General features: G+C 39.3%; 1 protein-coding gene across 10 annotated transcripts in view; it reads left to right on the top strand.

Moving 5' to 3' along the window:
• The window catches only part of mrtfba (myocardin related transcription factor Ba), a 230,841-nt gene extending 219,655 nt beyond the window's left edge, over nt 1–11,186 (top strand). For 9 of the 10 annotated variants that reach the window (XM_072560112.1, XM_072560114.1, XM_072560117.1 and 6 more), the window contains 4 exons: nt 513–671; nt 4,654–4,794; nt 5,498–5,558; nt 6,896–11,186. In XM_072560112.1, coding sequence (XP_072416213.1) covers nt 513–671; nt 4,654–4,794; nt 5,498–5,558; nt 6,896–7,434 — 900 coding nt within the window. In that variant the 3' untranslated portion in view covers nt 7,435–11,186. The remainder of the gene's footprint in view (nt 1–512; nt 672–4,653; nt 4,795–5,497; nt 5,559–6,895) is intronic. The other variant, XM_072560121.1, reaches the window with a different exon arrangement.
• Nucleotides 11,187–13,167: the final 1,981 nt, after the last annotated feature.

The raw sequence follows: 13,167 nt of genomic DNA, 5'->3' as shown, positions 1-13,167 counted from the left end.
TTTCTTCCTAACAGGAGTGTAGTCAGTTTTTAATCCAGTCCAACATTCTGCCACAATTTCTCAAGATCTACCATACAGCAGTCTGATACATGGCGCCTTATCAATAATTTTATGCAAATCCATCAATGTTCACCAGTTAGTAGTTTCTTTGGAAAAAAATCAAATATTGATCTGACACCATCTTAAAGTTCCTCCATAAATCAAGTTGACTGTCTCTCCTAACTACTACTACTTTGTCCAGGTTATTGTACAAAGTATATGCATGTTACACATAATAAAAATCAAGCTATCAAAACCTTTTTTTTTTCTGTAGTTTTGGCATTTTGCCCTTTTTGAAAACTAATCTCCTTTTGGGAGTATGGTATAACCTTTGATAGAGTTAGGTGCAACTTTAAATATGCTTTTATGAAGGTAAACATTATTTATTCTGCTCTGAATTTTTGATGCAGTAGACTGAGGATGTATTTTTCTGAGACTAGTCAAAAAATTTATAGAGACTTGTAAATCCACAGGTTTTTGCATCCACATCAACAACGAATGTATTTACAAATCACATTCAGACGGCAGCAACAGTGCAGCAATGTTTCATAAACAATTCAACAGGGAATGTGCATCATCCAAGGATCAGCAGTGTTAATGCTTCACTGAATGGACCCAACTGTGTACGCAAGGTAATTGTAAAAGCATCCTTTTTCAGAAAAAGCAAAGGCAGGTTTCTCAATTATATTTATTGGTCTCCACTTTTAGATATTTATCAGTTACCTTATTGGAAGGATGAATATATTGTTATTAATGTACTTTATTAGTCTTCACATCTGGACAGGATAATCTTCCAGCAACAACCTCATAAAAACATTCATGTGAACCTTTTACCACTCTCCCCCTCAGCTTCTCCCAGTCTCTCTCTACTGGTAGGGACAATAGTCCTGGCTTGGATCAGTTTGTAAGTCTACGTTCCTTTGTCTTGTCTTAGTGTGCTGTTCCTCAGCAGTATAAGGAAACTTTAAAACTTTTAGTTACAACGTTTCTAGCTATGGTGGTGTCCTGTTTTAGTTGCTGCCTTTCAGTTTGTGCAAACCATGGCCTGAGTCAGTTATATTTCAATTAGTCTCAATCTCTGCAGGATTATCCTAGAAACCATAGACCTGTTGTCACTGCAATCACTAAAAGTCAAGGCAGCATTTAATACATTAATATTTTGAACTTTCATATGGACTATAATATTTTCAGATACAGCATGTTAGTAGTTTAAGGAACGAGCTACGCCAGGTTTAGAATGCTTGGCAGGAACAAATGATATTGGACCTTCTGGCTTTGAAAGCTTTCTACACTGGAAAGTTTCACGCAACAATTGTTTACGTCTGTGGCAGACTTAATGATTGTTTGTCAATAACTAATAACAATTTCATTATTGTTATATTGTTTAGTTACCAGAATAAACCCAACCTCCCTTCTATCTGGTAATTCCTGTTTACCTGTAACGAAGAGCAAAACTACTAAGAACTTGGAAAAACAAATGAATTACAGCAAAAGCACATTAAAGGCTGAGTGCTTGGGCCCCAGCTGTTTAGAATCTTGGTCAGTGATTGGGTGTGGGAACTAAATATATGATTTCCAAGTCTGTTGATGATACAAAATTAAGTGGGAATGGATTGAAAGGAAGCTGCATGCAAGTTTCAAAGGGATTTAGATAGGCCAGATGTGTAGGCAAGCACGTAACAGTTGGAATACAATGGGGAAAAACACGAATGCAGAGTATTTTTAAATGGTGAGAGGGTGGGAAATGTTGATGTCCAGAGAGATCTGGGTGACCTTGTTCATAAATTATTGAAATCTAATATGCAGGTGGATTAGGAAGACATGGTACGTTGACCTTAATTGCAAGGGAATTTGGGTACAGGAGTAAATGTATCTTTCTCCAAATGTACAGGTGAGACCATATCTGGAGTATTGTGTACAGTTTTTGTCTCCTTGCCTGAGGAATAGTGTCCTTGCCATGGAGGATGTGCAGTGGAGGTTCACCTGTCTGATGTCTGAGATGGTGGGATTGTCCAGTGAGGGGTGATTGAGAAGACTGGGTCTGTATTCTGTCGAGTTTAGAACAATGAAAGGAGATCTCATTGAAGCCTCACAAGAAGTCAACATGATAGATGCAGGAAGGCTACTCCCCCGTCCCCCCCACCCCCCCACACCCCCCGTCCCCCCCAACCCCCCACACCCCCCGTCCCCCCCAAACCCCCACTGCCTGGGTGGGTCTAGAATCAGGTGACACAGTCTCTGAATAAGTGGTAGGCCATTTAGGACTGAGATGTGGAGGAATTTCTTCACTCGGAACATGGTGAATCTTTGGTATTCTCTACCCCAGGAAACTGCAGACACTCAGTCATTGCTGTATCTTTGGAACACACTCAATAGATTTCTTGTTATTAAAGACAACAAGGGATGGGGAAATGGCGTTGAAATAGAAGATCAGCCATGATCTAGTTGAATAATGGAACAGAGTCAGGCTGAATTAGCTACAGCAGCTCCAGTGGTCCCAAGTTTAATGCAATTTGGGATCAGTGTCTTTAAGCAGATGTGGGTTAAGGTGTGGAAGCACTGCCTCCAGCCATTGTTTTAAACAAATTCTTTTAAATGGGAGTCGGCTAGTTGCTTGAAATGAGAGCAAGTGTTCATGGAGAAAAGCACTACTAGGACTGAACAGCTTGTTTCTATACAGTGGTGTTGAAATTTGGTAGGATTTGTGCTGCCTGGTTTGAACGATTTTTCCTTCCTCAGTATTTAGTTCTTGGTGTAAATAGGCCTTAAAACCCTGCAGGGATTTGCTGAGTCCTGCCCCATTCTGCAGGGATTTGCTGAGTCCTGCCCCATTCTGCAGGGATTTGCTGAGTCCTGCCCCATTCTGCAGGGATTTGCTGAGTCCTGCCCCATTCTGCAGGGATTTGCTGAGTCCTGCCCCATTCTGCAGGGATTTGCTGAGTCCTGCCCCATTCTGCAGGGATTCGTTGAGTCCTGCCCCATTCTGCAGGGATTCGTTGAGTCCTGCCCCATTCTGCAGGGATTCGTTGAGTCCTGCCCCATTCTGCAGGGATTCGTTGAGTCCTGCCCCATTCTGCAGGGATTCGTTGAGTCCTGCCCCATTCTGCAGGGATTCGTTGAGTCCTGCCCCATTCTGCAGGGATTCGTTGAGTCCTGCCCCATTCTGCAGGGATTCGTTGAGTCCTGCCCCATTCTGCAGGGATTCGTTGAGTCCTGCCCCATTCTGCAGGGATTCGTTGAGTCCTGCCCCATTCTGCAGGGATTCGTTGAGTCCTGCCTCACCTCCAACCAGAGCTAATGCTGAGCTTTGCTTTTCTGAATGTTTTGGAAAATAGCTATAAGCTGCATTTAAAGAGTTTTATAAGTAAATCTATACAGTACTGCCTTAGTCAATTGATTGTCCAATTAAACTTATGGTAGTATGGTCTGAAGAGAAGGAACCCTTGACACTGGTGGACCTTACTGCATACTGTGCTGGGCATTGATTTCCTGCACCCTTCCACTGGGAGATGGACAAGGTCTTGCAGAAAGGAGAATATTTCTGGTTTGAGAGATGTGATTTGGAGGTGCCAGTGTTGGACTGGAGTGGACAAAGTTAAAAATCTCACAGCACCAGGTTATATTGTTCAGTATATCATATCAGTTGCATGCATGACGCTGTGATCTTTTGCTATATATTCTGTGTCTTATGATCCTGCTCCACAGTTACTTGATGAAGGAGCAGTACTCCAAAAGTTAGTACTTCCAACAAAACCTGTTGGATTATAACCTGGTGTGCATATTTTCATTTGAGAGAGTAAGCTGCCTTGATGGGATGAATTGACAGACTTGCACAGTCTGCTGGTCCTTTGTTCAATTCCTCAAAGGACCAGCAAGGTAATGTATTTTCCTGAAAGAGACTTCAGATTTTCCTATCTAATTTCTAGGAGATTCTGTGATTGAGAGTTTGAGGTGGGTCCAGAGACGCAGTAGAGGGGCAAGATTGTGTAGTGTATAAGCATTGGCAGAGACGAGTTGGGTCAAATTACCTCTGACTGTGCTTTGGAATCTATGTACCTTTCTACTTTGAATGGTATTAACCCTCACCATTTAATGTTACTCTACGTTTAGACAAGATAGGCCAAATAATCTTTTTCCCAAGAATCATTTTACCTGTTTGTGTGATGTTCCTCATTACTCCTCTTCTACTTATGGAATTCCATGTTCACTTATTTTCAACGTATCAGACAACATGCACAATTGTGTGAAAACATCAAAACTAAGACTGTATGACTCTGAATTTTATTGGCATTAAACAAGAAATATAGCCCAGTACATGAATTAAAAATATAGTCCAGTTAATTCCAAGAGTGTTGACAGTTTTGTTGCACTGAATTGTTTAGCTTTTTAATTAGTAACACACGCTCCAGTTTTACCTTTCACAGGTAACTGTCTGAAATATAGTGCATCCTTTGAAACAATAATTTTCTGGAAACTGAAGGTTCTTTTATGAAACTTGTATTTCTATTCTTGCTGCATTAATTAATAGGAGAAACATGCTATTGATAAATATTTATTTCTAGTGACTTCTTACTAAGTTGAAATATTTATATGGTATTATCTGTATCTCCACAGTCCAGACCATCTTCCCCACCTCCATCTCAACAGCAGTTAGTAATCCAACACCAAGTTTTTAGCAACTCTGTTTCAAAGGCAAAAGAACTCCCTCGATATGAGGAAGCAGTCAAGCAGACTCGCAATTTAAAACAGCAGGAGGTAAGCACAATGCGGAAAGTTCACAGCCATTGAAATACTGGTGAAGATACTGTGGTTCATCCAGTGATGTGTGGGATACTAGAAATAATGCAACCAGTCAGATCGAGGGAATACATGGGTTCACAACCTAATTAATTTAAATGCTGTTTCATTGTCCCTATCTCCTATATGTACATTTGTTGGAGAGAAAACCTTGAGGTCGGAAACAAGGCTGGCATGAACTGGAGGCCTAATGCACACCCATTATTGTTATCCTGAGCTGGTACAAATAAGGTGGTGAGCTGGGGCCATTGCTGGTGAAGAGCCCATACTGGTGAAAGGCAAATTTGAGAAGTTCTTCTCAGTAAGAGCAGTCAACACATCTGGGTCTGGCAGTTAGGGGCAGAAACATAGAACTAGAAGCAGGAGTAAGCCATTTGGCACCTTGAGTCTGCTTTGTCATTCAGTAATGATGGTGGCTCACCGTCCAGTTAAATGGAACCTATGATGAGGGAAGCCAAGATTTTTTCACATGGATGTGCTCAGAGGTCTTTCTCACTCTTTATTTTGTTGTCCTGTTTGACCCAAACCTATATCACTGCTCCTGTAATCATTACAAATCTGAAAATAATATGCAGTGATAATGAGCAGTAACTGAGAACGCAACAACTGTATATGGAGTATGTTGCATTTTTTTGTAAACTTTAGTTGAATTTTTGTGCAGGTCTTTAATGCCCACAGTCAGCAGATGGATGATCTTTTTGATATCCTCATTGAGAGTGGAGGTAAGCTGAATTCACCATATTGGTACAGTCAATGGCTGTTGATTTTAATAGTCATTTGGTAATACAGAAGCTGAATATTGCTGAATAAAGATATCAGTTTTGACAGTTAAAGATGAGCAAGGTCCTAACCATACCCAACCAGCTTGTAGTTTACAAAATTCAAAACAGCATTCAATATTAGATGTGATTCTTTGATTGGATGGCATTTGTTAAATAATCCTGAGTGGACAAAGGCAAAAGTCACATGACACCAGGTTATAGCCCAACAGGGTTTATTTGAAACCACAAGCTTTTGGAGCACCGTTCCTTCTTCAAGAGATGAAAGCTTGTGATTTCAAATAAACCTGTTGGACTATATCCTGGTATCATATGACTTCTGATGTTATCCATGTCAGTCCAACACCAGCACCTCCACATCGATCCTGAGTGTGCACAGGACTATGCTGATAATTAGTGTAGGATTGTCTGTCTGGCTCACAGTATGATATGCTTACACCTACTGGAATCTTTGCGTATCAGTTCACGGAGCCATGTAATTTGCAGACAGGAAGGACATATGCAAGCACTCAAATCAACAAAATAGGTGACAGTCATTTTCTGGTTCATTTCTCAGGGCAATACCTTAACCAATTGGAATCGACCTGCCTGGCATCACATTGAAACAAACCTTGGCAGTTAACTGTCAGTTGTTACCTAACTGATGCATTCTCTGGTAGCACCTGTACCAATCAGATTCCAATTGCCAATCAATCAGCACTCTCCTCTCATACAGTATAAAGTGTTGTTTCCCCTTTGCATTGGTATTTGTTTCAAATTGGCCTGATATGTGCAAGATGAAAGGTCTCAACAAAATGTTCCTTTTCTTCAGCAATGATACACTAATGTTTTGTTTTGTGGAAGATTAGAGATAAAGAAGTAAGATCATGACCTGAATATGACCTTCATTCTCTTGTAGTTGTTCCAGTGTTTACTATTGTCATCCTCTCTATAACCAGATATGGAATTTGAGAATGGATGATTTCTGAGTTGTAACTGGATCTATAAGATGTCATACCTGAAACATCGGAAGTATAGACTAGGCTGCACGTGCCGTAAAGCGCTGCATGTTTTGTTAGTATTTTGCAGTTTCATAATTCAAATAAGTGTGGAAAAGAACAAAGGAAATTGGTAAATTATTGAAAGCATTGACTAAGATCATTCAGATGACTTTTAAATACTATGATGCTGTCCAATTTAGCCATTTCCTAACTACCTTAGAGTGTAAAGTGATTAAAATATTTGATTGAAATTAGTGCATCCTAATGACCCTAACTTTACAACTTTCTGTTATGTGATAGAGATTTCGCCCATTGTAAAAGAAGAATCATTGCCTGCTACCAAGATGAGAGCCGTGGTAGCCAACATCTCCTCTTTGCCAGTGAATGCAGCATTGTCTCGACCACCACCACAAGTTCAGATGGCACCTCCTCCACTGTCCCTTAAATCAGCAAATGATCTCACAGTTGGTTCAGAAAATCAACTTGAGGCCTTTCTAGATGGCACATTGTCATCTGGTGCCGATATTCCTCAAATGGCAATGAGCCAAGAGGGCTCAGACTCTCTTCCTGTAATGGAGGATCTTCAGAATGATCTACTGAATACACCCAGCATTCTAGACCAGCATCATTCTGCGATGGACACCTGTGATATGCATTTCAATGCAGAAAGTTCTTGCCTGAACTTGGACCTTCCAGACACTAATTTGGACAATATGGATTGGCTGGATCTGACGATGCCAGCTTCCACTACAGGACTCACTCCCATTAGTAGTGCTGCTCATAGTGTGTTTTCCACTGACTTTCTGGATGGTCATGATCTTCAGCTACATTGGGAGTAATACAACCGGGCTCTTGGTGGTACCCAAACAAAATCTATATGCTCTCTTAGTGTTGTGTGTCAGTCATCTAGTAATGGTTAGTACTCTAATGTAGTAACAAAACAAGCCAAGTTGAGATTCTCTGGTCCAGTCCACTTTATTGTCTCTAGATGGAAGAGTGGGCAGTGGCAAAATGTGATGATTCAGGGCAAACTGACAATCCTACAGTCTGGCCGTTTTGTGGCTTTGTATTTTTATGTAATGTTTTCTTTGGTGTCACTGGCAATTACTGTTCAACTGAAATGAAGATTGAAATTGACGAGAATTTCTTCTTCATGCAAGTGAACTTTCCCGCAGGGTGGTCTGAGCCAAAATGCATGGTATTGTGAAGTTTATTACACTGGCTGGTTCAGTGACTTCTTTTTATCAGTCTGGGTGAACTATTCCGTTCTTTCAAATGCAGAAATGTTTTGAACTAGTTTCATCTTTTCCTACTTTGTACATTTTACTTCAGTGCTCTTTTCATCCATGTTTTCAACCATTTTATTACACTAAGGTGGTGTGTCCAGGGCAAAAACTACCCAGTTTAGAATCACCATGGATTCAGAACCTGTGGTAAATTTTGGATGTAGTTGGATCACTATTAGTTCTGAAAAGCCATGTATGAAACAAATGTCAGCCAGAGGCTTTTCTCTTATTTCAGGCAAGTAACTTTTTATTGGAATATGTACATTTCAATACCAGTTAATAAGCCTGTAGTACATTGTCTCTTATCAGTCCACCTGTCAATTTTGTAACTGATTGTCTCCTTCATTATACAAAGATGGACAAGGGGCTTGAAGCTCTGTAACTGTTAAAGCAAGCCCTCAAAAAGAAGAATGATTAGCATGAGTTATTCTGATGCCAAACATGTTCCCATGCCATTTTTTTGTTAAATTTGGATCAGATTCTTTAGTTAAACAGGAGAAAAGGTTTAACTTGTGTATTTTTTTAATGTAAAACTGAGCCCGTTTAATTATTTTTGGAGGCTGTTCCAAACTGCACCAGTTATGAGAGAATTCAACAGTGCTAACATAATATATTCTTTCATAATTTGCAAAATGCCAGCGCAGAGTTTGAACCAGTAGTTTTTTAAGGCCATCTTTTTGAAAATATATTGAGAGAGCTGTGTTCAGCCATTTAAAAAATTAAGGTATTCATGTTACTGCTGTGTGATATCCCCCTAATCAAGCTGCTTCCTGGTTCTGCTCCTTCCTCAAAAACAGGATTTGCCAAACACTTAATGAATGGAAACAGTTTAATGATAGAATGTGTCTTATTTAAAGGGAATGGTTTCACTTATCAACCAAAGGGTTTAAAATGTAGAAAGTGAAGATTTGTGTTCAAAGAAAGACAACAATGTTAAAATTAAAGCGGAGCTAAGCATTTTGAGAGGGAAATTGAATTGTCTATATTTTAAAAGTGAATTAAGTTAATAAATGTATAAATTGAACAGAAATCATTGCCTTTACAGTACAGGTAGTATAGTACAAGGCATTTAACTTCAGATGAATCAGCATTTAACAGAATGTGAATGGTTAGTTGATGTTATGCCGTCCAGTCTACCCTCAATAATGATTTATGAATCTGATGGTTAATTTTAGATAATTTGGGATTGTTTTCTCTTCTGAGGTGTGGTGCAATCCAGTTTAAAAGTCACGAATTTGGAGTTTGAACGTATGTGTGTTTGAAAGTTATTTAACTATGTCTAGTCCCAAATGCAGCCCATTCAATTTGTTTACAGTGAAGTGATCTTTGAAGGATTGTTGATTCAGCCCATTGTTGAATATTTATTATAGTCCACTTTCGTGGTTCTTGATGGAAGTTTGGCTAAGTAAAATATTACAGAGCAGATTGAAAGCCAAATGTTTCCAAAAATGTCTTGTCAGAATAACACTGATTACATAATTGGCTTTTCTGTATTTTTGCACAGCTGCTGAAAATTAAGATTAGCAATGTGCCAAAAACCAATATTTCAGAAGTAGGAACAGAACAAAAAAACCCAACAGCACCAAATTATTATGGTAGCTGATCATCTTTTCTCATTTTGTCCAGCTTGCAACTTGCTTGAAAGTTTCTTCAGAAGTAAAGTTTCTTTCAACCTTGGGAGAGTGTAAATTAATTTTACACTGAGATAGAGTGTAAGGAGTCTTGCTGATAGATGCACTGAATTTTGTGGCATGGTTCGTGATCCCAACTTTGGCTCAGTTCTGGGTCAGGAACTTTAGCAGGTGGTCAGGCACAAAGATTTTACTTTGGATGTGGCTGTCAGTTTCCAGCATCTGTCGATGTGTTTGTCAGTAGGAATAGCAGCAGTGGGGCTTGGGTGCTGCTTCAGTAGGACTGCAGCAAGAGCCTAGATCCTCGAGCTTTCTGCTTGAGGATGGCTAAGCAGACAAATGAATAAAACACTCCAAATGTTTTGCATCTCAGTTGTACCTTTGTGTCTACTCCCAGGCTCTTGACCCAGGTGCAGACAATTCCAACAATGTTCAAAATCAGAGTTTGGAAAGAAGTACGTTTGGGACTAAATATGTTATGAACCCAGCCCAACAGAATTCCATCGATATTTGCACATTCTTTTCCCCTTACCTTCAAATTCATTTCCGTGGCTCTGGGAGAATGCAGTGCATCACATCAGAATAGGCAACATTATTCAGACAGCTGTAGTAGATCCCAGGATCTGCACAAGAATACTTGGAAATTTACCATTGCCTGCTAAAGGACAACAGGCTCAAAGAATTGTTTTTTTTTAAAAGAAATATGAAGGGATCTTATATTTTTGTGCCAGAATATATTTTCTAGTTGTTGATAGATTAATTTCCCAAATTCAGTGACATTGAAAAGATCATATACTCGGTTTATTATTTTAGAATTATGAATGGCCCTTGTTTTGAAAGGGTTATAGTGTTTAACTATTTGTGAAAACAGAGAATAGAGCAGACTGTCTATTCTTAAATTAAATTACTCAACATCAAATCCAAAACAATAGAAATCTAATTAGATTTTCATTGCTAACAGTTGGTTTTTGTGAATAAGGCAGTTTCACTTATTGAACTGCACTGAAATACTTAACTTTTGCCAAGTGGAAGCCAATAATGAAAAATAAACCTTCACATGGTAAATGGAATGAAGTATATATTTTACAAAATAATCGTGTTGGTTTCAGAATTGTATGGTTGGGGAAATCAAAGGGTAGGGTAGACTAGACTTATCTTTGATCTGGGAATGTAAACTTTCGATAATCGAAAGAGTTACCAAAGAGAGAAACTAGCTTTACTCCTGAATAAGTTATGAGTACACCTCCACAGTAAATCACCTTCTAAAGTCGACATTATTGGCAAGTTTACATTTTGTAGGAGATGCTTTTGATGACCGCCTGTGTCTTGGCATCTCAATTTCTGTTGGTGACAAGACTCCAAAATCTTGTACATTTACCACAGGTTATTTTGTATAGTATTTGGGGGTCCAGGAAAAATGTAATATGTGTTGTGTTCTTCTATATCAAACCATGATGCCTTTGTAATCACTATTTGCACCTGTGAGAAATTCCATATCATGTTCAAATACTGTTTGTTTTGCACATTTGTATATATGTAATGCATATTTTTATATGTGTGAGTACATTTATCTGCAAAAGCCTTGTAAATATTAGCAATGTTGTAGTTACTGATGATATGTATCTCAGCAATTTTGCATTACTGCTGGTTTCAATAAAATGTTAATGTTGTATGATCTTCATTCTGGTACAAATTTCAGGTCTGCTTTAGATATTTTTGAGTAATGTGGGTAACTTCTCGCATTTTACTTACTGTGATCGATTAACTTCTGAGAGTTGATCTTCACCTATCTGTCACGTCGCCATATAACATCCAGTTCAGGAAGCTGTGTGGCTAGAGAAAATGGACGTAGACAGCTTGTTACAATCATGTATCAGTTTAGACCTGATGGACCTTCGTTGCAAGGTAAAGTCAGTTCTGTGGTGGTGACGCCAACAAATAAATATGAAATAGCAACTGGTGTGAGGCCAGAGTATTATAGAGGAACACATGGCTATTTAGCTTATCATGTCCATGTGGAGACTCTGCAAGACCAGCTCAGCCAGTTCTGCTCTTCTCCCCATTCTCTGTAGAGCTGCAGATTTTGTTATTCAGTTGCTTATCTAATAGGTCTATGCAAGGCAAAGAAAAATTCCAAGGATCACTGTTATGCCCCACATCCAATATCTGAACAACACAAGCCAGTGAGGGGCCCTGGAAGTACATTGTGACCACAGAAGTTCCAGAGGCCAGCCTTCAATTTGACCAAAGGCAGAGTGATGTCTCAAACTCCAGGGTGAAGCAATAAATTGAGGGATGAAGTCGGACCAGCTAAGAAGGAACTAAAACTGTACAACTTCTGCAGGTAAAAAAAATTCATTTTCCCATCCCAAGTGTAAAAGATGCCTATTTGCATACATCATTGAAGTATATCGATTAAATAAAAAGGGAAATTTGGAAAGGCACTGCACAGCAATACAGAATAAATTCAAGGATAGCTTTTCCTTTAGGAGCACATTTTGGGAAAGAAAGTTAACAAACTGAAGACTTTGAAAGCTCTTGTCATTTTTGTCTGAACCAGTAGCAAAAAGGTAAAGCCTGCACTGAAGCATAGTTTTGTTGGCCATTTTCTGGCAAAACACTAGAAATCATTCACAAATAGTCAATGTTTCTTTTGCTATGTCTGTTGACTCTTTGTTCATTAGGTTTTTTCTGGTAAAAGCAATCCAGTGCATACTTCCACAGTTGTAAGCGAAGTGGGGCTTTTGATGATTGCATCTTTCAGTATTGACAGCAGGACCTGAAGAACTCTGCTTTCAACAGCAGTTCAATGAATCGATTGACATGACCAATGCGACCCAGCTGATTTTTGTCCTTAAAACCATGTGTATAGAAATAAGAGGACCTTCTCATTCTTCTCTCCCTTAAAGAGAGAACAAGGAGTGAGGACATGTATGAAGAAGCCAAAAGGCAAATGCTTGAGAAAAATATTCCAATCAAGGAATTGGTTTCCAGCATAACTGATCGCGCTTCAACCAGGTTTGTCGCAAATGTGGCCTTTGTCACATTTTTCACAAATGATCACTTGTTAAACGGAAGGAGGCTTATGTGTTGATGAGACAAGATGGTTCAAAGGAGGCGACGGAGAGTTACAAATCAGCCAGGAAAGGTTTAAAGAAAAGTTAAGAAGAGCAAAGAGAGGACATGAGCAGATAGAATAAAGGAGAACCCTAAAGCTTTCTATAGATATGTGAGGAATAAAAGGATGATTAGGGTAGGAATAGGGCCAGTCAAAGACACAAGTGGGAAGTGGAGTGTGGACCCTGTGGAGATCGTAGAGGTGCTAAACGAACATTTCTCATTGGTTTTCACTCAAGAAAAGGAGAATATTGAAGAGGAGAAGAATGAGATACAAGATATTAGACTAGAAAGGATTGAGGTTAGTTACAAAGAAGTGAATTCTAGAAGGAGTGAAAGTAGACAAGTCCGCCTGGGCCGGATGGGATTTATCCGAGGATTCTCTGGCGAGCTAGGCAGGAGATAGCGGAGTCGTTATTGTCTACAGGTTTAGTACCAGAGGACTGGAGGATTGCAATGTGTCCTTGTTCAAGAAGGGCGGTAAAAATGACCCAGATAATTTTAGACCAGTGAGCCTTACGTCTGTTGTAGGAAAGGT

This window comes from Chiloscyllium punctatum, chromosome 40 (assembly GCF_047496795.1).
Source record: "Chiloscyllium punctatum isolate Juve2018m chromosome 40, sChiPun1.3, whole genome shotgun sequence".
NCBI classification, from domain to species: domain Eukaryota; kingdom Metazoa; phylum Chordata; class Chondrichthyes; order Orectolobiformes; family Hemiscylliidae; genus Chiloscyllium; species Chiloscyllium punctatum.
Note: the sequence above shows the minus strand (reverse complement) of the source record. Positions and strands in the feature narration are given on the sequence as shown.